The sequence below is a fragment of the Neopsephotus bourkii genome, unplaced genomic scaffold (assembly GCF_033783945.1).
Source record: "Neopsephotus bourkii isolate Nb327-2 ecotype Australia unplaced genomic scaffold, CSIRO-AGI_Nbou_v1 NB_947, whole genome shotgun sequence".
Classification (NCBI taxonomy): Eukaryota; Metazoa; Chordata; class Aves; order Psittaciformes; family Psittacidae; genus Neopsephotus; species Neopsephotus bourkii.
The window spans coordinates 1,148,781-1,174,201 of record NW_026901441.1 but is presented as its reverse complement, the minus strand read 5'-3'; the positions used below and the strand labels follow the sequence as shown (position 1 = coordinate 1,174,201).

General features: G+C 41.2%; 1 protein-coding gene across 1 annotated transcript; it reads right to left on the bottom strand.

Annotated features, from left to right (window-relative positions):
• Positions 1-3,852: 3,852 nt before the first annotated feature.
• ASRGL1 (asparaginase and isoaspartyl peptidase 1) lies at positions 3,853-23,928 on the bottom strand. The gene is made up of 7 exons (XM_061358556.1): positions 23,662-23,928; positions 22,897-23,139; positions 18,429-18,571; positions 13,906-14,060; positions 9,591-9,709; positions 7,626-7,736; positions 3,853-4,997 (listed from the first exon to the last, which is right to left on the bottom strand). Exons 2-7 carry the CDS (start codon positions 23,081-23,083, stop codon positions 4,762-4,764), a joined length of 951 nt encoding a protein of 316 aa, XP_061214540.1. The 5' UTR covers positions 23,084-23,139; positions 23,662-23,928; the 3' UTR covers positions 3,853-4,761.
• Between the last annotated feature and the right edge of the window lie 1,493 nt (positions 23,929-25,421).

Sequence of the window (25,421 nt, the reverse complement as noted above, 5' to 3'; positions counted from 1 at the left end):
GTTCCATACTCTCCAGCCTATCCCTAACATAAAGGGCAACTCCCCCTCCGCGCCTGCCAGGCCTGTCTTTTCTAAAAGGCCTGTAACCTTCCATTCTAACACTCCATAGGAGCCATCCCACGTTTCTGTGATATCTAATCATACCCCCGTAGACGAGCACACATCTCTAATTCCTCGTTTGTTCCCCATGCTATGGGCATTTGTATAGAGGCATCTGAGCCGAGCTCCAAATGAAGCCTGCTCATTGGCTGGAGCGGCTGGAATATCTCTACATTGCTCCAAGCATTTATTATAGGTGCTGGCAACTGACTGGGTGTGTTGGGATGGAATGATGCCCCCCCCCCCCCAACACATCTAATTTAAAGCCTCCTTGACCAGCCTGGCAAGCCTCTTACCAAAACTATTCAGCTCCACCAGCCCCCGCTAGACCTGGCCTACAAACTTGGGTCCTGTGTTCAAGACACCCAAACCCCTGACTGTGACACCACCCTTTTAACCATTTATTAACCTGGCCAATCCACCTAGCTTTTTTTAGGTCCTCCCCTGTATTCTGGAGAATTGATGAAAAGACTATCTGAGCTCCAGAGCCCTTAACCACCTCTCCCAGGGTCTGTAGTCCTTCCAGGCTACTACTATCTATATCCCTAGCACCCACATGTATCACTAGAAGTGGGTAATAGTCCGTGGGGCTTATTAGAGCAGGCAGCCTCTCTGCCACATCCCTGATCTGTGCCTACCCTGGTGTGGTAGGCAACACACCTCCCTTAGGACTGGGTCAGGGAGTTCATCAGAAGATGAGTGCTTCTGTCCCTTTCAATGTAGAGCTCCCTACTACTATGACCTGCAGCTTTTCCCTGGCAGCACCAGTAGAGATCTTCTTTACCAGTGCATCAGCCGGCTGTTTCTGGCGCAAGTGCATTTCCTGTCTCACACAGTGGCTCCCCACAGTAGGCTCTCTGTCCTCTCTTTCTCTCTCTCATTAGCAAAGGCTGTTTGAATACTCACAGAGTGACCAGCTTCGGACGGGTGAGCCCATGTGTGATTCCACTTCCTCTAGCATAATTACGGACTTCAGTGACTGTGCTTTACTGATGTAACCAAGATTGAAATCTGTCCCACAGCAAATATTTATCGGAGCATATCAAAGGAAAAGCAGACCAGAAGCAAAACAAGCAAAACAGTGAGTGCCATTAAACTTTGCCAAAGTAGCTTTCAAAGTTGATGAAAACCTCCCCAGAGACACAGAGCTAAAGTGTAGGACAATGTAGAACACTGAAAAAAATAACCCCGTATTTCCAAACACTTATGTCCTACGGAACAATTTTTAATTACTAGTAACTTGCAAAGTTGAAGAAGGAAAACATGCACAGAACTAACAATATATGAGCAAAGTCAATGATCATTGCTCTGCTGCTTTTGTTAACAGCTTTGATACGTATGCCCATTGTGGCTACCTGCTCAGGTCAAGGACCCTTTCTAGAGTACTAAGAAAGAAATAGGACAACATCCACAACTGGCTTTCTAAGTGATATAAAATAACAGGATGACACTTTAATTAGATAATTAAAACTGTTGCCTCTTTGCTATGTGCCAAGGACACTCAGTTTCTTGGCAACAGACCTCTAATTTTCCTTCTTTGATATCCAGGTCACAGCCATTTGGATGAGAGACTCATTTCTAGCAGCAGTGCATGGTAGCGGCACACAACTTCCCGTCCTGCTGTTGGTAACCCCCTTAAGTTCAGTGTCTTTCAACTACATTTATAAAAGCTGTTAAATGTTAAAGGCCTTATAAAGGGTAGCTTCTCAGTATGCACAGAGGTCTGGGGACGTATATTAAAAGCTCAGGTTACCCTGTGCAACACCAGCAACATTTTACACCACCAGCAACAGTCTCCTGCTGTTTCAGCTGAAGAACATGACTGAAAGGGAAGACAGCAAGGAAAATAACTGTTTCATCCCCAGCTCCCCAGCTTCTTTGAGAGACAGGTCTGTTGCATCCCTGCCCATTTGCTGTCATTCCCCCTATGAGAAAGGGGAACACTGACCTAGAAGAGGCCTACCTGCTGTCCACATGAGGTGAGGAAATCGCATACGTTGCTGAGGAATGCTCAATGACCGCTGGTACCAATGTTTTGCCTGAGCTGCCATCATTTGAACTGCAGAGCAAACTCCAGCATAAGGTTATCGAACAGCATCAACCTGTATACAATGAAATCCTCATTCCCAGCCCCAGTGAACTGAAGAGACAGAATAGCACAAGCATGTATTTGAAAACCAGGTACTTTTTCACAGGAAAGCAATACAGCGCACACGACCAAGAAGTGGGTGAGACAGAACAGACCATATGCACCAGATGGTAGTCACACTGCTTAATGCACTGCTGGAAGGCGCCCAGCAAATCTGGTGATGAGCCATAGAAGAACCAATATAGGATAATGCTCTTTGTTAAGTGCCAGCAATTTATTACAGTATATTCCTGAGAACAGCTGAGGTGAATTAACCACAGTAACCATTTACTATCCCTTCTGACAACCCTGAGATTGTGTCTGTGCTTCTGCTGTGGCTGACGGCACCTTCTGGGAAAATGTGAACTCATTCAAAGCCAACCAAAGCCAACTGTCCAGGTTACCGTATTGCCAAGCCCCAGCCAACAGACCACCCAGCAGGTGTATTAGCTTATGCTTGCTGCTACACTAACCATCCCACGGGTATTGGTCATCTGGGAGCATGACCAGGACACATTTACATCCACTCAGAAAACATAACTTGACAAAGATGATACATGAGGTTTTGCAGTATTACTGGGTTAAATGGTCCCCACTCCAGCTACTTCAAGCAAAGGAAGTGTTACTAAAAACATGCCCTCTACAAAGTTCTGAGAAGCAGGTGTAAGACATTCATATTCTGTGTACAGCCTACATCCATGCCTACATATCACCATTTAGCTCTATAAACATCCTTCAAGTTTAATGAAAATAACCAAAATTAAAAAATCATTGAGCGATTTTATGAAAACAATGCTGCAAAGCAAAGCCGGGCAGAACCTGTGGAGATCGTATTTCCTATTGCCTGTCATGAATTTAATCTTGCCCATGGGACAGGTGAGGTAAACAAAGCAGATCTTTGACCACAAATATATGATTGCCTTGATACTCTGGAAATGAAGCTAAGACAATACCGCTTGCTTTTTATTTTTTTGGTACCTCGTGCACAGACATGGAAGTGAATTAATTTTAACTCAGAAGACCACTTCTCTCCACAGAGAAGCACATCTTAAATACTGTTACTGTTTCATGAACCTCTCATGATCACATAATAGCCATTTTCTACTTGACCTGCTATGGAACAAAGCACACAAGTACTCCATGGTTAGATTTTGCTGAGCCATCTACTCTTTAACCATTGCTGTCCACATCCAGTCATCTGCAATATCTAATAAGCCATGGATCAAAGCAGATAGCAGCCTTGGCAGCCTTACCCTTCTGGATGAGCCAACTCAATAACATGGTTTATCATAGTTGGGACATAGGTATGAGCAGTTTCAAACGATTATTTAAGGGCTTTGCTATGTTTATTTGGGTTATCTATCTTGGAAACATTCTTGCAGCGTGATGGCATGCAATCATATTATACAAATCTGTTTGCAGAGGAAACCTAGTCACCAGCTAAAATCTGTAGAATTATTTCACAGTCTTAACAAGTATATAGTTATGTCAGAAAACAGATTTTTTTTTTCTTTAAAAATACAAAATCTTAGTGAAGAAACTGTATTAGAAGTAATGTAGAATGTCAGTTCTTCTTTAAAAAGAAAGTATCTCCAAAAAACGTTTCAGATTTCACACAAGAAATCTGGTAAGAGGCAGTTTTATTTTAGTCCAGCTTACTTTTATTCCTTGATTTTAGATAATTATTTTTCCAGTTAATCATCACCTGTCTCAAATTTAGACTCAAAAGGTGAATATCACCTTTGTATTTGAGTAGTAAAGATAGCTGGTTTATTTATATTTATTGAAATCATTACCTTCTTTATTACTACCACAGATATTAAATCAGTAATATATTTTCTGTAACCTAGCCACATATACTTCAACATACTGCAGCCTGCTTTGTTGTGGTCTGTGTTTTTAAAAGTAGATCTGATGCCAATGAATGGAATAAAAGCAGGACTCCTTAGAAAGCATTACACTTCCCATCTCTGGAAATAAGTTATTTTCTTTACTTATTATTTCCCTTGACAGTTGCCTCCAGCCTGTGATAATGATGTATTCTGTAGTCTTGGCTGCTGTCTGGTGGTGTTTCACTGACAGTTAGCACTTTGTTACCATGGGATGACCGCTCAAAAGGCTCTGGAAAGTGATGTCATTTTCAAAATTCAGTTTTTAATGAACAGGTATTCATCTCAAATCATCCTGGAAGCAGTCTCTTGAGAATGGGCATGGAAAGGAGTTCCTCTAATACTGAAACTCAGGTTCCCTTCAATGTAGGATTAAGGTATGCTAACCAAGAAACCTACTGACCACTCTTCCTCATCTAGGAAAGGAGAATCTCTGGACTTCCTAAAAGTATTAATAAACATTATATATCCACTATCCATGACCACTAAAGAGCTACGTCCGGGTTTCATTTTGACTGTAAATGTGGTGATGCCTGTGAACCAATCAAAAGATTACAGATCTTTCAGAAAGACGAAATCAACTGTCATTCTCCTCCAGCAAAAAAAGCAGGTCTTCATTCTTCCTCAGTTGATGTTTCTTCATTCTCAGAGTCCCCCACTTTCAGATGCAAGTGCTTCATCAACAGATTTTGTATGCCTCTCCCCAGCATAAATGCCATAATGCAGCTGGTCATCCTTAACAGTAGCCCAGGACATCTGCTTGGTGGAGAACCTTGCTGCCCACTCTCCTGAACTGTTAACAACAATGACACCCCCCAAGCCTCCAACTCGCATCTTCATGTAGTCTAATGCAGTGTCAGCAGCCATCTCTGGTGACATTCCTGAAACGAACAAGATAACTTCGTGGTATCTATTCTAAAATTCCCTTGAAGTTTCACCCCTCCCCATGAAGCCAGCAATTCCTCCTTAACTAAAGTGGCAAGAAATTTTCAGTGTAGCAAAGAAACTGTCTATAGGAGGGATCTGGACAGTTGCTAATAGCTGCGATGGTATGGTACTGATACAAAACCAGGATTTAAATAGCTTCAGATTGTAATTCAGTTTCAGTGTTTGACATAGACTAACTCATCAACTCCAGTTCAAGACACATTTCTGATACCATCACTTGAAGGTAAACATGTCAATTTGCAACCTTTCCATTAAAGTTTGTCACAAGCTAGGTTTAAAGCATTTACAGCTTTAAAAAAACCCAAACTCTACATTAAAACAATCAAAAATTCCCGTCATCATCTCTGTACCAAGTCCACTGGCTGCAATGGAGTTCAAAGCACGTACTTCACATTGTCATAATTTTTCAAAAGCAGGCATCAGCGTCACTCCTTCCTGAAACCTCTGAAAGCATCAGGCAAGATGAGGGCTCAATGTACTAGACATCAGAGAAAGGACCAGCAAAGCAACTTTATCTTTTCATTACACTTAATGCATATTAGCAGGAATATTTTCTAAATAAAGTTAATGTATATATCATTCACCCTGGCCTGTAACAGCTGCAGAAAACTACAAGTTTGAGTATATATTCAGGAGTACAGTTGGCTCAGCCTAATTGTTCTATGCTACATACCACAAGTAATGTTATGCAGCTTAGGCTGCAGAACAAAAACTGACCTTCATGCCTTCCCTGAAAATTTTGAGTTAAAACCAAACAAAACCAGCAGAGTCAGAATTATTCACAGCACTGGTGACTGACAGGATAAAGCTCCTTTCTCTAACATTACGGGTGACACTGTGACTATTCAAGTCAGTGGCACTGACTTCAAAGGGTCAGTATTTCACTGTTTGATTTTTTCATCAAGACAACAGCTGCCACCATAAGACAGAGATCCCAACAGCTGTTAAGACCGGGAAAAGCAATTCACTCCTGCAATACAAAAGTCAATTTTGCAGCATTGGTCCAAAAGAAGATATTTACTATGTGAATTACTGAATAGCTGAAAAGAATTATGAAGGAACTCTATAGCTGTTCTTAAATACACAGCTTCAGTTGACTCTTCAAGGACTCAGAAAGTTATAATAATTTGTGGGTTTGTTTTCAGCACCTTCATGGAAATGGAGAGGGGGGAATAAAAAAAAAGTACTGCTGACGTATTTTTCTGGCAGATTAGTTAATACTTCTGGGCAGGATGTATGAAGGTAGAGCAAGCACAGGCAGGGTGAACAAGTGCAAACCCATTAAACATGCACACGTGTGGGTTCGTTTTCTTTCTTCTTTTTCTCTCTTTAAAAAAAGAAACCCGCACTTTTTAATTTGAGCCTTATTTACCTTTCATACTGATCTATCACAAGCCAGATAACTGCTATCAATGCATAGGTTTTGCAATGCAGTTAACTTCAAGCCAGAGAAGAAACTGATTTACACAGTTTAGACTAAATAGAGCTTAGAAGGCCATTCACAAATTGAATAGCTAGGGGCATAATATCGAGAGTAAGGTGAGATCATAATGTGTTAGAGCTTTGGGAAATAATCTGTAGGTTGTATTTTATGCTGAAACTATCACATTAGCCAAGAGCTTTACAGAGAAATGTACCCATTATATGCAAACAGCTCTATAAAGCATAACAAAAATATTCTCAGTTGTTACTTCGTCTCCCTACTCACTGCTTCTCAAATGAAAATGTAAATTGAAAGTTTTCCAACTATTTCCAGTTTGGTTGATCTCAAAGCAAGTTATACTCTACTGTCCAAAAGCTATTGCTTTCTAAAAATAAGGGTGATATCTATATTAATGGTTCTTCAACTGCATGCAACACAAGTATGTTGTCTGGCTATGTTTACAGGCTGTAATATAATCAAGGGTTTAGATGACAGACTAACTCATGAAGGTAAAGCTCCAAAGGGTCATCCCACAGTCAGATTATATTACAGTCACATAAGACATACTGTGTCAGCTGTTTACCACATACCCACCCAGTTAGTTTAGTGTATTTTCCAAAACAAAATGAAAATTTAAATCATAGTTAAAACATCTTCAAAGAATTTCTGTTGCTATAATCAGAGCTGTTAAAATAAAGACCTTTACAGTTTATGAGAAAGGTGATATCTGATGCTTTCTTATTTCAGCTCTGATTATCCATCTCTAGTTCTCCCCTACTGCTTCCTTAAATATATCTTGCTTTTATTTCTTTTCAGTTTCATTGTTCACAAAATTTTAGTTTAAAATTGGGAAAAAATACTAAGAGAACTTCAGTGAAACAAAGCAGATGATGTCTTTCAGAGTACATTGATCTAAAGCATAATTAAACAACAAGCAGCACAGATATTTCTGTCCATTTAAGACTGTTTTAAATTTATTAATCTTTTAGTACTTGTGTTTTTGTTTTTAAAGAGAGATGACCCATCCACATACCCCTGGGAGCAACTCTTCTAGGATGATAGTACATAAACTGAAATCTGTCATTAGGCAATGTTTCCTATCCTTATAAATTCAGCCTACAGGAAGTTTGGAATATACCTTGCTCCATGTGATAGAGGATCAGTCGGGCTAAGACCACTTTCATAATGCTCTCTCCATGTCCTGTGGTTGAAGTGGCACCAGAATGATTATCAGCATAACCTCCACTTCCTTTTCAGAGGGGAAAAAACAAAAAAGTCAATATTCTGTAATACAATTTACAAACTCTGAATTGTTTAAAATAGGTACCAAGCATTTCTTCCTTAAGGTCCATCACTTTTGTGCACTTCTAAGAGCAAAGTGTCAGTAACAAACTTCTTTCTCATTCCTGCCTCAATTTCAAAAGTCAAATATATGAAAGAAATCAACAGCTGGATGAAGCCAGTTGCCAAGTTGAGAGAGGCAGACGACTAGCAATCTGCTTACGGTACAGGAAGCAGAAGCAGGCCAACACTTCATAGGGATAGGCAAAAATATTTACTAGAAAGGCAAGAGACAGTATATTGAGGATCAGCAAGACGGCGATAGGATGCAGAGTACCAGGACATACTGTATCACTAACTGAGAAGATAAGAAAGAAGATCTCATGAGGACACTGGTGATTTGACCGAAGTTTGAGGGTAACTCATCCACAAGAATAAAAGCAGGTAAGAGATTTGAAGAGCCTGGGATCCAGTGAAGCATCACAAAGCACCCCTGAAGAATCTCGTAAGTCCTCACCACAAGCAGTGTTTCTTCTGCTGAACTCCTGCTCCCCCCCTCCTTCATTTTCTTTCCTTCCCATCCTTGTTTTGCTGGCACATTCCACACCCTGTTCTTCACCAAGCTTCCGCTTGCTCAACACCCATGTTTCTAGCACATCTTTTAAGAAAAATATTTCCCAGGAGCTGGGGAGGAACATACCACAGCATTATAAACAAGGTACTGGGGGAGGTGCACAGAACAGCTGTGAAAGTTTCTTCCCTTCTGCACTTTCTTGATCAGATCAGACCCTTTCAACGTACCCGGATTTACACATGGTAAAACCCTGCCACAATCAGTCTGTCCTTTTGAAAGGACAGCTAGCTTTTCTGTATCCAATCCTGCAAATGTCACTAGGAAGAGCAAAAGTTGCAAGCAATAAACTTAGCAGTGCCCAGTTCCACTTCTCCTTCACAGACCTATGTCCCATGCTATAGGAGCCTTGAACATGATCTACATAAGGGTATTTGCAGTCAGAAGGCTACAGTCAGATATGAACTTGAATAGTATAGTCAAAACGCAAAGGACACCAAAATATTAGCAAACTAGGGTGCGAGAAAAAGTTAGTTTTATAATAATCCTGTACTGCCAACAGCAGTGCTACATAAGTTTGGAATATGTTTCACTAATTATTTTCCAAATCCCAACTGTATGCTATAACGCTGAAGCAATCAAATGACAAGTCTGTCCCATGACAGGAAGAAGTCTGGGGAAAGGATTTCAAGTGTCTCTTTATACTTGGATAAGAGATCTCTTAAAAGTATTTCCTTTACTCCACACTGCAACTATTAGTTTCTGAGGTAGTCTTATCAGGGCTGTCTAAGAACAGGAATTTACTCAAAGTTGCCAGTCATTTTACAATTCTGGCTCACTGAAAGAACAAACAGTAATTACAATTATACCTATTAACTTAAGTATCAGGAAAACAGCATCTTAGTATGGAACAGGCTACATTTTTTGGCTTAGCTATAAGCATGGATGTACAAAACAAGAGCTTTATCAGACTGAACAGAAGAAAAATGCAGTTAGCATTCAGGAAAGGACATAAAAAAGAAATTCTGATCCCCATTTTCCAGACAGAAAAGTGTTACATGATGATAATAATGACAGTACTCCTCTACTCCCAAATCCTTAATTGCAATCTCCATGTTGTGTTAAGAGACTTGACCTTCATTTCATATATACATATTTATGTTTCATTTCACTAATGAGAAGCAGAATGTATATCTTTTTTTCTTTAAATGAGATACATCCAAAAAATGAGGCAAGATCCACACCCCATACCTATGCATGCTGTGTCACCAACACGGCCAACCATTTTATTAGAGAGTCCTCCAGTAGATGTTGCACAAGCTACATTGCCTTCACTGTCTATAGCAACAGCACCGACTGTTCCAAGGTCTCTGCCAAGAAAAAACAGTTCACAAAATTAGGTAGAATTAAAGCATACCTGCCAAAGCATGTTGCATTTATTTTCCAGGTAGCTTTAAAAAAAAAATATTACTGTAAAAAATTACTACTCATCATAAAGCTATTTTTTACTGTGCTTCTAATTACAAAAATAACAAGCAATATGTGACAATTCTCATAGCTTTATATTCAATAGAATAGAAAATACTTAATTCTTTTTTATCATCCTCTATAACTTGTTTACCTTCTTAGTATGGAAACTTCAGGTGGGAGAGAAAGAAACCCACAAAACAAAAGCACGCAGGGTAGAAATATTGCTAGCCAGCATAGTTCTGGAGTATTTTTTTTGGCTGTGACACACCTGACGCACAACTTTCCCCTAAACAGCAACTCAAAGACGCAGGAATTGTCTCCAGTGTCTCAACAGGAGGTTAACCGGAATTATTAATGACAGTGCACGTAAATGAATGAACACAGAAAAGGACAGTAATATTATGCATGCACTGAATCATTTCCTTCCTGTTCCTCCTTTTTCCTCTTCCTTATTCCCCAAATGTTTGAATGCCACACCAAAAGTTGTTTATGTGCCTTTCAAATAGCATTGTTCACAATGCATCGTTAATACATATTTTCTTCTTTGTCCTCTGTAGCTATGCAATCTTGAGGTTTAAATCGCTTGGCCAGCGGAATCTGTTGAAACCACACATCAGCATAAAAATCTTCATGCCTGAAGAAAATAGAAGTCTCAACTACTGCTTTATTTCTTCAGCACAGAGAAGTCACATACAACAGCCTGCTTAAAATATACATGTGCATTCATACTCAGAGAAAAAAAAAAGAGGCTATTGTAACTTACTGTAACAGCTGCTACATTGAGAAGCAAGACATTACTGAGAAGCAGCGGTTTGAGTGTCCACGCATTCCAATCTTGGTAATTTGTGTAGGAACATAAAACAGTATCTGGCTAGGAGAGGTGTACCAAAAAAATCTAAACCCCTCCACACAGGAGAAGAATTTCTAACAATCCTTTAAGGAACTTCTCAACAGCTGACTGGAACAGGAATACCTTTGTGAGTTCCTTGGGCACTGGTGAGGGTCTCTCTCTAGTCTCCCAAAACCTAAGCTGATAAAGTTTCTGTGTACCATGAAACCCACAGTCAGTTTCTCAGAGAATCAACTTCCTGTTCCCTCCAGCTTATGTAAAATACCATACTGTCAGTCCCTACACTTCATTCACAGCAATTCAAAATTGACTGATGAATCACAGGCCTTACAGACTGCTCTGACATTTATGTGGAGACAGACCTCATCTCAAACTGGTATGATGGTGCAGATGGGCTTCCCACCCATCCATCTGTTACAAGTGATTTGCTGAAAAGAGTATTAGTAAATTCAGTACTCCCTTGCACACTCATGTGGCACCCTTCAACCAACTAAAGTTAGATCTTCCTCAGAAATTAAGAAAGATACATCCAGATGTACACATTTTACTAGATACGAATTTACTTTAAGCAACTGTGAGAATACTGAAAGTACACAGATCACATATGCAGCACGTATCTGTTCTGGCACAAGAACTCAACTGGCAATGAATAACAGTGAATTGTGTCCAGCACACCTTATCTGCAGGGGAGTAAATAGGCAGCTAGATTATTTCTTACTGTCCCTTTAAACTTTTTTTATTGCTTCAGTGTCACATATTTTCTCTGTTCATCTTCAGAACAAAGACAAAAAACGATATCAAAAACTGTTGCATAGCTAGTCCACTTAGAAACTTTACCAAGGCAGGCAAAACTCTGAGAAATACTGTATTATAATCAACTCTCTATGGCTGGGACAATAGTAAAAACCTCAACTAGTATCTGTAGTATACCAGAGGATGCTATTAGTAGTAATTATTTTGTTCAATCAAGAATTATTCTTATGTACTGCATATACTGTGATACAGAATAGAGCAGCTGGATTTGTTCACTCCCTTTCATCTAAATCATCAACTAGGCAGTATCAATGAAGTTAGATGCACTTATTCTATCCCCATTCAACTAATGGCATCTGCTACTTTGTCTCTTCGCCCTGCATCAACAGGACAGTGATTACTGTCAGGGTCCTTGTTAATTAATAGTGGCTTGAGTTACTCTTGCAGTGTGACTCCCAGACGGGCTAGCAGCCCATCTACTATTTTATGGCTGCGCTCAATTCCTCTTCTGTGGGGTTCTCAGGCAATCTTTGGCAATTCGTGACAAAAGGTATGGTAAGAATCTTTAAAGTGAGAAACTGAAGATATAATGGACCACACATTATTGTCAGCAAATGGTGTACAAGATGTCATGTTGTACATGCCATGGAATCATAAGCTTTTAGCATGAATGAATGGAGGCTTCTAACCAGCAGAAGAGAAAGGACTCTCTTCTGGAGACACCAAGCTTTGCTTGGAAACCTGTGAGCCCCCCAGGTTTCCAACATCGTTAAGACCAGAGGACTGCATATAAAGTATACACTAACCTTCAAATTCCCAGTATGAGCTGGTATTATGTTGCTTCTGACTAATACTACTTCACCTTCTGTCTGTTTGCCTCATGCAAGTTTCTGCATAATCACTGTGGACATAGCAGGGGAAAAGAACATTCCACATGTGATACAGGAACAAATGGGCCTGCATAAAAAAGACCTGGTTTTAACTTTGTGAGTTTGTGCTGATGTTTTGGGCAATGGTTGTCAGAAAAAGCAGTGTGGCTAAGTAGAAAAAGTCCTGACCTCTTCAGAAATACACAAGGCTTCTATAGCATATATTCCAGAACACGACAATCCTGAAACTGAAGACACCTAACACTGTTATAAGAAAATAAAATTAAAATTAAGCAGTTATAAAGACTGAATGTAGACTCAGATACCATGCCATTCTAACTTATATATTCAGGAGACTAAGTGGCAGTAGGGGCTATGCCATCCTCAAACTTCTTCACAATTAATTCTAATACCACACAGTCCTTGGACAGACCATCGATCAAAAGAAAACTGATGCAAGAATAATTGCAACTGAGACCTACAGTCAAGGAACAACTTCACTTTGTTTACAGACCATATTTACACTTGCCTTGTGAATTTGTTTTTCCTTCGACCAGTTTATGGGAAGTAACTTACAGTTGTAGTTTATAGCCTCTTTTCTTGGACTTCAATTAATGTGCCCACAGAAGAAACTTCCTCCTTTTGCTCTACAAATTCTTCAGCTCTGCTTCTCTCATTACTACTATTTCACAGAACAAATGATCATGTAATACAGCACTTATGTAATGTAATACAGCGTTATCCTATGCCGCAAACATTAATGTACAAATGAAAGCTCAAACAATGTAGCATTTATGCCTACCTCACAGGCATAGAAAAAAGTGGTTTCCTTCCTTTCTCATCAACCTTACCTTCCCCCCTACTTCATATGAGACTTGCTTGTTTTTCAAGCGACTTTTGTTTTGTTGTTATGCAATACAATCCAGTAGCATCTCTTTCTACACCCACCACTACACTGAACTTCTTGGTCATTTTTTTCATTCCTATCCACAACCAACAGGCACAATCAGCACTGATAAGAAGTTACTGGTCAGACCCTCATGTCACTTAACTAACCAATCCAGTTTAAAGACAAATTTGTTCATCTACTTAACCAAGATCAGCTTTACTATTTTTTTTTTCCCATGGACTTTTTTTCCCATGGACTTGTTTTAGAATGTGGACTAGGGATTTTTTAAACTCACAGTTCCACCATGGAAAAGAAGTATACATAGTGATGCCTGCTGCTTGTTAAAGCTGTTCTATGCACTCCTGTAACTGCTGATTTTAACAGCAATAGTAAGTTCTGAGTTTGTTCTCCATTACTGCCACAAAACCTGGGCTATGCCAAAGTGACTGACACCACCTTAAACATCAGCAGTTTGTTTAAGTCTGTTCCAGTCACTTGCACTTGAGCAAATTCATTGGAAGCTTGATTTTATAATTATTTTCACTGACAGCATACTGTAAAGACTGTATCAAACCACGTAACACTTGAAACTGAAGTATTCTCTGAATACAGACCTTCAAGCTTTGCGGTTTTGTTGTTTTCTGTCTTGGTTTGGTTTTTTTGTTTGTTTTTAACTGATAGGACAAATTAAATTACCTGAATTTAAAAAGAAGAAATATTTTACAAAACCCCTACTTCTGAAAATCTTCAGGGTTGGAATCTGGCTCAAGGTTGTTCTTCCATCTCTCCCAGGATCTCTTGGTTATGAGTTTTTCTCCTGGAGTCTCAGGAATACCCATGGCCTGAGCAAACAGGTGTGCACCACGGTCAGTCAGCAGCATGTGCTTCGTCTACAGAAGGCAGACAAGAGATTCAGTGACAATTCTTGTTTTGCCTTGTACTGAGCAGTTTTGTATAATTATTATTTTTAGAATTATTCACACAATTCAAAATCTTGTTTTATTTTTAAACTTTCTAGCGTTCTGTGCCAATAACCTCTTCCACTAGCTGCAAAAAAAATCAGCTCTTCAAAACACAAACTTTAATCACTACTAGAAAAGAACTACATTTACCTTTTTAATGCTTATTATAATGGGAGAAATTGGTAAATTTGCTCTTTTGATGATTTGCATGCAACTTTTGTACTGCTTCCAGTCAACCACCAAATCATTACTTAAATGTTTTGTCCAGTTAACTTAGATCTAGAAGGATTTTACCCAGAAGGAAAGAACGGTAAGTAAATGCCAGTTCTTCTTGAAGGTATTACACCTCATAAATTAACCAAAAAATTTAACTATCATACACTAAAGTGTTTCTTCACATCACAGTATCACAGTATCACAGTATGTTAGAGATTGGAAGGGACCTCAAAAGATCATCTAGTCCAATCCCCCTGCCGGAGCAGGAACACCTAAATAAGGTTACACAGGAACGTGTCCAGGCGGGTTTTGAATGTCTCCAGAGAAGGAGACTCCACAACCTCCCTGGGCAGCCTGTTCCAGTGTTCCGTCACCCTCACTGAGAAGAAGTTTCTTCTCAAGTTTAAGTGGAACCTCTTGTGTTCCAGTTTGTACCCATTGCTCCTTGTCCTATCATTGTTTGCCACTGAGAAGAGCCTGGCTCCATCCTTGTGACACTCCCCCTTTATATATTTATATACACTAATAAGGTCACCCCTCAGTCTCCTATTCTCCAAACTATAGAGACCCAGCTCCCTCAGTCTTTCCTCATAAGGGAGATGCTCCACTCCCTTAATCATCTTAGTTGCCCTGCGCTGGACTCTCTCCAGCAGGTCCCTGTCCTTCTTAAACTGAGGGGCCCAGAACTGGACACAATATTCCAGATGAGGTCTCACCAGGGCTGAGTAGAGGGGAAGGAGGACCTCTCTCGACCTACTAACCACCCCCCTTCTAATACAACCCAGGATGCCATTGGCCTTCTTGGCCACAGGGGCACAGTGTTGGCTCATGGTCACCCTGTCGTCCACCAGGACCCCCAGGTCCCTCTCCCCTACACTGCTCTCTAACAGGTCGTTCCCCAACCTATACTGGAACCTGGGGTTGTTCCTGCCCAGATGCAGGACTCTACACTTTCCCTTGTTATATTTCATCAAGTTATTCCCCGCCCAACTCTCCAGCCTGTCCAGGTCTCGCTGAATGGCAGCACAGCCTTCTGGTGTGTCAGCCACCCCTCCCAGCTTAGTGTCATCGGCAAACTTGCTGATAGTATTCGCTGAACCATTATTTTAAATATTTCCTTCAACTACCTACTACTCTTATAGACCCAGATTTTCAATTTTTTAAAAAAACAAAACCAAACCAAACATAACTGTTCCAATGGGTTTGATCAAAAAATGTTTTCTCTCTTTTAAGAACATTGTCAGAAGATCTGTTTTGACTCCTTCATTTACCAAAGCACTTAGGACAGATTTTAAGTCAATAACTAGTCCAATCCATGCTTCAAAGTCCCTATACGTTGGTTAATTGCTATTTTAGAGAAACTTGCCAGATAAATTTGTTTCATTAATCCTTATACTTTAGTAGGACCTCTAAAATCTGTTTGTTGTTTTTAATAAATCCTTTTCGGAAAATAAGCATCAACTTCCTGAACCACTACACAGCTACTAATTGCACACTAGAGCCTAAGAAGGGTTTGGAGGAGTGATGGTCTGACTGAACATTATGGAGTTATTCCAGAGCACAGCACCTGACTTTAAGCAAAATTGTATGTCCATGTAACAGCACAGCACACAGGTACTAGCTGAGATGCAAAAAGCAGAACCACGTGATGCTCAAGGCAGCAGGCCTGCAGAGCCTTCCAAGGCATACAAGTGGCAAATATGCAGCTCTCAGCCTGAAGCGAGGACTCCACATGTTGGGTATTTCTGTGTCATGCTGCATTACACAGAACATTTAACAGTCTCAAAGCCTTAGACTTTCAAGATGTTGCGGACCATCAACTTTATTGATTTCTAAAGCCATGACAAGCAATCACGACCATGACCAACCAATAGCACTGCATTGTTTTAAAGGATTCCAGACAAACTTCTTCCCAAATCACAGACACTGATCTGTACTTAAGCCTATTACAGCCTCTGCACTAATCCTTTCCAATAGTTACAGGCATGGGAAATGTGACTACACTTCAGAAACATTCCTAACATTGTGGCACTGACATCAAACGTTTCTGAAAATTCAAGTACCTTTTTATTATCAAAGTAAGTCCATAATTCAGAAGAGCACTGCTTTAGAGAACAAGAATACAGGTTACAAGAAATAAGTTTTATATATGTGTGAAAGAGTGGACAATGGGCTTACACACCAAGTCACGTTACCAGACAACTACCTACTTCTAAGAAAGCTGATGTTCTTAGACTTGAAAGCCAACTTCTTCGTGCAATACTGCCCTCCTCTGCCACTAAACCACCAGAAGTATTTTTTTCTGGTGGTTGGTGTTTGTTGGTTTGTGGGGTTTTGTTTGGTTGGGTTTTGTTTGTTTTAAGAAATACACTGAACTTATACTTTATTATAAGACTATGCCCTCCCCATCACCTGCTTTCAGCAATTAAGACTGTATCATCCTTCAAATTAGTCTAAAGAAAACAAAACCAAGTTTTACTGTAAAAATGGAAATTGTTTCTTAAAACTTTTTCAAAGGCTTCCCTCCCATATGCAGATTCTGATAACATATCTACCTTCCCGACCAGCACAAATAAGAAATACTTGCATTCAGAGGAAGAAGCTTTTATGGTCAGGTTTTGGGTTGTCAAATTTAGTTCATGTTAATGGGAAATGGGGAAGAGAAAAATCCCCACATTTCTGCAACTTCCCTGAAATCCAGACCATCAGTGTTCTTTACTTAACAATCCTGGCATTGCACAAAGCACAGCAAAAATTTGCACCTTTGCCTTGAGGAAGTCGCATGTTCTAGGCTAAATTCTCCTTTGTCTAATGGAAAGCGGTGGATGATATAGTAGGAGAAAACATAGATACAGTTCACCTACAGCAATGAAACAGTGCTCTAATATTCACAAGATGCCCATCTATGAAGTGTTTGAGCTGAGGGGGACTGCACGCCCCATTAAAAAAAAAACCCAACATTTTGGTATCATTCTACTTTTGTTCACTACAAAGAGGAATAACTGAATAGGAATTTAACTGCTGTCTCAAGGATTTGCTGAATTACAGATGGAAGGCTTTTATTATGTTAACTAGAGGCTGCCGTGTTAAACAGCATAGTAAATCATGAATGGAAATTATTCTGGTGCCCTCCTTCCTTCTACCCTGTGAATTTGGACAAGTTTGAACCCATTGAAAACATTACAGCACACAGCATAACTGTATAACAACCTAGAATAACTACTCTGACCACCAGATGGAGCCCATATTGTTCTATGGTAGTAAGAAATAAGAGAAAGTTGCAAGTAGACAGGGAAGGTATTTTCAGTTCGGTTGGTTGGTTTGGGGAGCTGCACATTTCAAAATTCTTCAAAACAGAGAGGCATCTCTAAACCACTGGGAAATAAGCACTCTGACAAGCTTAGGACTCCAGTAAAAATACTACAGTCTTATGACCCATGGGTCACAGAGTTTAAAATACATTCAATTATACACGGTAAAACAAAGTACACTTTGAAATGTACTGTGAAATAGCCAGGGTTGGTGCCCCACAATCCCTGTCGAAGATGAACAGAAGAGTCACATCATTCGATATTCCCATATACAATACCTGATGCAGAAGTAGCAGCAGCTCACCTCAAGATGTATCAAGGAATTCCGGCCAACATCAACATTTAAACTTTGCCATCTACACAGATTCTTTGGTGTCTAGGCAAAGTGTAACACACCTTACCACAAAATTTCATAGGTTTATGCCTGCATAATTCTACTTGCTCCTGTACAGTTGGATTTTATTATTTCCTTTCAAATTTATACCAGTTGTGGAGCTACAGGAGACCAACATGTATAGGTCAATTTTTCTCTGAGCTCTCAATTGCATGACAGAACTGTCCTCAGAATGCTATTTTTAATAAATAACTCTCAGAAACCTTTAAAATAAAAGTTCTTTGTGGTCATGACCATAGTTTCCAAACACTACAATCCTTTTTCCCCTTCTTTCCTGCTTTAAACCACTAAACAAAAGTCATCATTGAAATGTATCAATACACAGAAGTTTCTAAGGACAAAAATGCTTCACACTCAAGTACACATTCAACATACCTTTTCCATGACAAGTCGAGCAAGTTTTATTGGGTTTGCTATGCATTTAACTGCAGCTACTGCTCCAGAGTCTAAATTTTTTCCATCCATGATTATGGCATCCATTTCTACTTCACCTTCTTCATTTAGAACAGATCCACAGCCTAAAGACAAAAAGAAAAAAAAACAAAACAAACAAACAAAAATAAACCAACAACGAAAAAAAAAAAGAACAGGGAGAAAGGGAAAAAGAGAAGTCATTAATAGCTAACCATCAGGTGACTCTATTACTAGATCTCATGAAACAATGTTTCCCAGTTTGTTGTCTGACTTATTGAAATTATCTTCTGAATGCAAACAAACCAGCAGAAATACTGCTGAGTATAGCCACAAAATCCAAACATTAACAGAAGTCTCACAGGGTACAACATCTACTTTAAAACTGAGTTTTATTTTTATAGGATGAAAACACACTTCCAATCCTATATAAAATTATATACTAGGTAGGAAATTTAAAACAACAAACAACCATGAACAGAATTCTTTATACCCCAGATCACTTCAAATGCACATAAAATTATTTTAACTTTATAGTTCTTCCAAAGGAGGATGTAACATAACCCAACAAAATAGTATAGTGTGGAAATCTATCAACAGATTAACATCACATAACATTCCAAAAAACTACCAAAATTGATGGAGCAGAATAAAAGTGTCCACTTTCTACTGTAACGGAAGCTTGAAATAGCAAGTTCTTCATTACCACATAAAAACAGTAGATGAAGGAACTGAAAAAAGAAAAGTAATAAAGTGTTGGGTAGTTATTTTCCTCTGTAATTATCAGTGTTACCACTAACCTAATTGAAAATTAATGATACACAAAATGAGATAATACAAATAGGTTTGGTTTTAGGTTTTTTTTTAATACTGCCATATTGTTACCACAGGGTAGAAAGACTTGAACATTGTACAGAGCTAAAACACATTTTATTTCTGTTAAACCATCACTCAACAAACATTCTGTTAAACCAAAAGGTCAGAAAACACTGTTAATAATTGTTGACAAGACTTCAGTACCAATGTACCAGACCTGAAGGTATGAATCATAGAATAGTTAGGGTTGGAAAGGACCTTAAGATCATCCAGTTCCAACACCCCTGTCATGGGCAGGGACACTTCACACTAAACCATGTCACCCAAAGGTCTCTCCAACATGACCTTGAACACCACCAGGGATGGAGCATTCACAGTTTCCTTAGGCAACCCATTCCAGTGCCTCACTACCCTCACAGTAAAGAACTTCTTCCTTATATCCTATCTAAACTTCCCCTGTTTAAGTTTTAATCTGTTACCCGTTGTCCTATCACTACAGTCCCTAATGAAGAGTCCCTCCCCAGCATCCTTATAGGCCCCCTTCAGATACTGGAAGGCTGCTATGAGGTCTCCATGCAGCCTTCTCTCCTCCAGCCTGAACAGCCCCAGCCTATCTCCATACAGGAGGTGCTCCAGTCCCCTGATCATCCTTGTGGCCCTTCTCTGGACTTGTTCCAACAGTTCCATGCCCTTCTTCTGTTGAGGACACCAGAACTGTACACAATACTCCAAGTGAGGTCTCACAAGAGCAGAGTAGAGGGGCAGGATCACCTCCTTCGACCTGCTGGTCACGCTCCTTTTGATGCAGCCCAGGATACGGTTGGCTTTCTGGGCTGCAAGCGCACACTGAAGCCGGCTCATGTTCATTTTCTCATCAACCAGCACCCCCAAGTCCTTCTCTGCAGGGCTGCTCTGAATCTCTTCTCTGCCCAGCCTGTAGCTGTGCCTGGGATTGCTCCGACCCAGGTGTAGGACCTTGCACTTGTCATGGTTAAACTTCATGAGGTTGGCATCAGCCCACCTCACAAGCGTGTCAAGGTCCCTCTGGATGGCATTCCTTCCCTCCAGCGTATCAACTGAACCACACAGCTTGGTGTCATCGGCAAACTTGCTGAGGGTGCACTCAATCCCACTGTCCATGTCAGTGACAAAGATGTTGAACAAGGCCGGTCCCAACATTGATCCCTGATGGACACCACTCGTTACTGGTCTCCAGCGTGACACTGAGCCATTGACCACAACTCTTTGTGTGCAGGCATCCAGTCAGTTCTTTATCCACCAAGTGGTCCATCTATCAGATTGATGAAATTGAATCCGCTCCTACAGGAGGCAACAAAACTCTGTAATCTCCAAAACTCCCCCTGCCACACACAGACAGTCACCCAAAAGCTATTTTTTTTTTGCTCCTCTCTGACTCCGTAAACTATACCAAAGCTCAAACCTGCATCATTCAGAACCTGTTAGTTTCTAGACTACACTAATCTGTAAAGAGCTTGCAGGAGCCTTGTGCCACCTGTGCTAACATTCTATTCTTTATGATGGTGTAAGGAATAAGTCTTCTTTGTTTCTTTAAAAGCTGACATACTCTTAGTTTTCTTTGACAAAGTATGTTCTCAAGCTCATTATCAGAAAATCTGCATTAGAAATACGGCACCCCCTTGTCAAATATCAGTGACCAGAACCATGATTCTGGAGTAAGCTCTACCTGCCCCTTTTACCACTGCATTAATAGTATCCTATGACTACTGGACACCTCTCATGGTGTTTTAGGATTCCCTAAAATTTCCTGAGCAGAAAACAGTTGCAGACAGCCTCCTTTTACAGTCAGTGAAGAGAGACAGGTGCCCTCGAAGAACAATTCATCCCACTTGTCTTAGAGAGCTGTATAGCCACCCTTTCTCATTCCACTGGCCACTGTGAAAGTCTGTACACCACTGCAAGGCTAAACACTTAGCTTCAGGTTATCTGAGGGAGGATGAATCCTTCCTTTTGTGGCTATAAACTGCCTTTTCACCTGCCTTCCAGCACCATGGGTAGGGAATACATGCCTCTGAGGCGACGGTATCCACTGACAGCAGCACTGGGTGGGGGAAGTCTGCAAAGGCTAAGGAGGAAAGAGTGTGCAAAGATCACTATAATGACAGTTCTTTTACCTGGAGTATTCACATTAAGATAGTCACTACTGCTGGTCAGAGTTCACATGAAGGAAATATAACAAGGCCACTTCCTCATCACAAACAGAACTTCATTATGCTGCACAAGTCACTACAATTGTAGTTTCAGAGAACAGTATAGCTTCTAAGCCCCGCTACCAAGCCTACTTCAAGATGCATCTACACAGCATGGCTAAACCCTATCATTCAAAAAGGACACAACTTGATTGTTATGCCCATTCTCACCAGTATTTATCGTTGTCTTAGCAATGTCTATGTTTTCCTAGCAAATATTACAGTAAAACTGATTTATCTTTTACAAAGATAAATATCACACAGTGAGTTTTAAGTAGCCACTCCAATCAGGGCCCTCTTCACATAGCTTTCAGCTCATTTTTGGCCACTACTGAGAGCAGCTGTATCTGATGAGTGTTAACACAATTAGATGCATCTGTGATTACCAGTCCACTTGTCATTTAGATTAGCATAGTCAAACCTGAAAAAGGGCTTAAGGCTCAAAGTCCAGTTAAGTCAACAGTACACAACACACTTCTAAGGCTGCTTCATTATTTCAGCCTGAATCCTATAAAATCAAGATGTTCAACTCAAGTCAGTAAAAAAAAAAACACTGAAAGCTTTGTGTAAAGTAAAGCTCTCCCTGGCTCTCATTTACAAGGTAAGAAGAAACAACAGAATCTCTGCAAACTAAGCTTGCCTGTAACTAATAGCTCTGTTATCCAAAACACCCAACACTGACAGGTCTTTCCTCCCATGTTCATTCCTGACATACCTTGGTGACAGTACAGAAATATTTTCACCAAAATTCATCAAAATAATAAATTTGAGGTCACAGGAAGAAAAATATTCAACAACTGACATTAATATTAATCATTAGGAAATGCAATTATGAACCCTTACCATCTAAATTCATGACTCATATACCATTACTGCATTACTTCTGTAATATTTTTTACAAAATCACTAATTGGAAGCATTAATTAAGAAAAAACCACCTAAAATCCCCAAAGTACAGTACTCCTCTGGCAATAGGCAAAGGTCAAGCATCAAGGCTTAAGCAGTGCTGCACGCTATATTCAAGTGCCTTAAACATGAACATTAACTAAACATATACTCCATTAAGGAGTCCACACAAACTGAATACACAGCACAGTAATGGATGATTTACAGAACAGTATTAGTGCACCACAAAAACAAAATGGCAGGTATAAACCACTGAAAAATGAGAAAAGAGTAACTCCCCTGCCTACGTGTACTCACAAAAAACTACAGACAAACCATGCTACTTTATTATACAGAAAAATCAACTATTTTGTGACCCAGTATTTACTCCACCACAATATGCATAATTCCAAGAAAATGCATGCCAGCATGTTCAAAAGCATCAGGATAAAACACATGAAATACATAATGATTCTAAACCCAATTAATTGTTGAAAAATTACCTGCATTAAAATGAGGATCATCTTCCATTGATCGTACTGCCTCCTCAACTGCGTCTAAGGCACTGCCTCCCTGTTTCAGGATACCATAACCTCGCAGTGCAGCTCTGACAACACCATCACGACTTCCCTGTTCTCGTTCTTTAAAGATCCGGCCAGCTCCACCATGAACCACAATGACAGGCTTCATCCTGCTGAATTCCTCAGAAGGCTTTCAGTTGTGTACACAGGTTAAACGTAATTAACCTGTTTTGGAAAGAAGAATCATTAGTATACCCTCCCTTCTATGTGGAAAGAGGCCTTGAAAAGGAGGCAGGTTGGTTAATAGATACAGTCAACTACAAGCATTTCACCTTTCAGGAAGCTGAGTACTCACACAAAGGAGCTCCCAGTTAGCCTGGACTAGAGGTGATCCCAAGTAACTTGATGCAACTCTGAGGTCAGCCCAGCTTTGGGCAGGGGGCTGGTCACGGCTGCCTCTGAAGGCCCCTTCCAGCCTAAATTATTCCACCATCTTTAGCATGAATCCTGTCTGATGGTATTACAAGTTACAGAGAAACAAGTATTTGAGTCACCCTTGCTCCTGCTAACTGCTCTTCATGTTAGATGGGTAGCCCCCTTCTCTGTATATGGCAATATAACCAGTGATGAAGAAAAGCAACTGACCTGACCTGAGTTAACAGCTTAACCAGCTCTACAGCCTGGATTTCAAACCTCTGACCTCTTGTACAACTTTGTACTTCACAGAGAAAAACAAGGCATTCAAACCTGGCAGTGAAGTCTGTTGTTATTGCTTATGGCTTCTCATGAGAAAAATCAAACAAGTGTTGCTGCTTACCTTCGGTGACAGCAATCGCGATTTTGCCTCCACAAAAAGGCAAAACAGAAGCCTCACCTCACACCAAAACCTAGGGCACCTCAGAGGAAACTCCACAGGAAAGCACTTTCTCAGGGCCAGCTGTTTTTGGACGCCGTGAGAACATAATCCAGCAGCCTTTCCCTCATCCTACATGCCCACTCCTAGACAGAAGCCCACGGGTATCCCGCACAACTGACTGCCGGTTCTCCGCACTCCCGCTGCACCCAGAGTGGCACCAGCTTTCGGACCACACGCCATGATGGCAGGGGGGACAGACACATAGATCCAGATCCAGACCCAGCCCGTGCTGTTTGGACGTTACACACAGGACGGGACGGGACGGGGTGGACGGGCAGAAACGTTTCGATTATTCACCGAGGATCCCGCAGCGAGGCCTTTCAAAGTTTTATTTCAACCGGCACCCACACTCTTCCCTCTGGGATGGCCAGCGGAGCACCCACTCCGCACTGCCTCTACCCCCACCCGCGATCCAGCACTGCCACCCATTGCGGCGGCGCCTCAGCTCGGGGCGGGTATGACCCGCCGCCCGCCCACTGCTCTTGGTGCCCCCACGCTCGCCCAGCCTCACCCGCACCTGCCGAGAGCGGCAGCTCGGAGTCCACCTAGAGCGCTCCGCCCCCGGGCGTACTCCCGGGCGGGTGCCCGTGGCAGCACAGGGCAGGCTCAGCAGCAGGGGACGCGTCTCTGTTCCGCGGCCGCGCTATTCTGAACAACCGCCCTCAATAGACATGGCGTCCCCCACTTGCGCTTAGGGATGCCCACAGCTAAGATGGCGGCCTAGCCCGCGCTTTTACCCCGCGTCACCGCTGTAGGGTGCCGGGCGCGGGTGTCTCAAGCGCGGCGGTAGCGGCCGGGCCCTGGGCTGCCTGGCAGGGTGTGCCGCGGCATCGTGGACTTCTCGCCTTCGTTCCCCCTCAGCCGCAGGCAGGAGGGGAGTGAGTTCTCTGGCATAGCGCTCCCGCGAAGGGGCCAGCACGGTACTGTTGCAGCCGCGCTGTGGGAGGCGATAGGTAGCTGCTGTGTGTCACTGTTCATCGCTCAGCACTGCTTGATTCCTCTAGCGTTAAATTAGAAAAATGGCACCTCTCCCCGAAATCGAAGCCAAATAGCGTCTGTCATATGCCCGCCATTCCCCTCCCCTCTGACCAGGTCGGATTATTTCTATTACTCCAGAGCTCGGGCCGCTGTAAATTGATAGGGCTGTAGGCCCCAGCTGCCACTGAGACCCTCGGAAGACACCCCGCATCCCAGTCTGCTGTTCGGTTGGCAGAGGCTGGGTGAGGGTTGGCTGTGTGTGGGCATGCTGATCCCAAACAGACAGCGAAGACAAGAAATAACCTTGCTGTTTATTATTAATATTGTTCTATTTGTAGGCGGCTAGTGGAACAAACAGTTGTTTGCTATAAAAAGAGTTACTAAAAATGTTCTCTCTGAAAAGGAAAAAAATTTGTAAAATAGGGTTCATTTTATAAAAATAATTCCAAGGTTCCTTCCTTTTGTAGCGGGAAATATAAACACAAATGTCTCAAAAGTTACAGAGTCTACCCAGCATGCAGCTGGCCTTCTGCCTTGGCCATTGTGAGAGTGGTGAGACACTGGCTCAAGTTGCCCAGAGAAGCTGTGGCTGCCCCATCCCTGGCAGTGTTCA

What these genes read in the sequence shown, in the direction of transcription:
- ASRGL1 (XM_061358556.1), bottom strand. Translation starts at nt 23,083, where the DNA reads ATGAAGCCTGTCATTGTGGTTCATGGTGGAGCTGGCCGGATCTTTAAA. An exon ending in TGATCCTCATTTTAATGCAG is followed by an intron (nt 18,572 to 22,896) that starts GTAATTTTTCAA and finishes TTTTGTCTTTAG; the next exon opens with GCTGTGGATCTGTTCTAAAT. An exon ending in TGGTGACACAGCATGCATAG is followed by an intron (nt 7,737 to 9,590) that starts GTATGGGGTGTG and finishes CCCTCTGAAAAG; the next exon opens with GAAGTGGAGGTTATGCTGAT.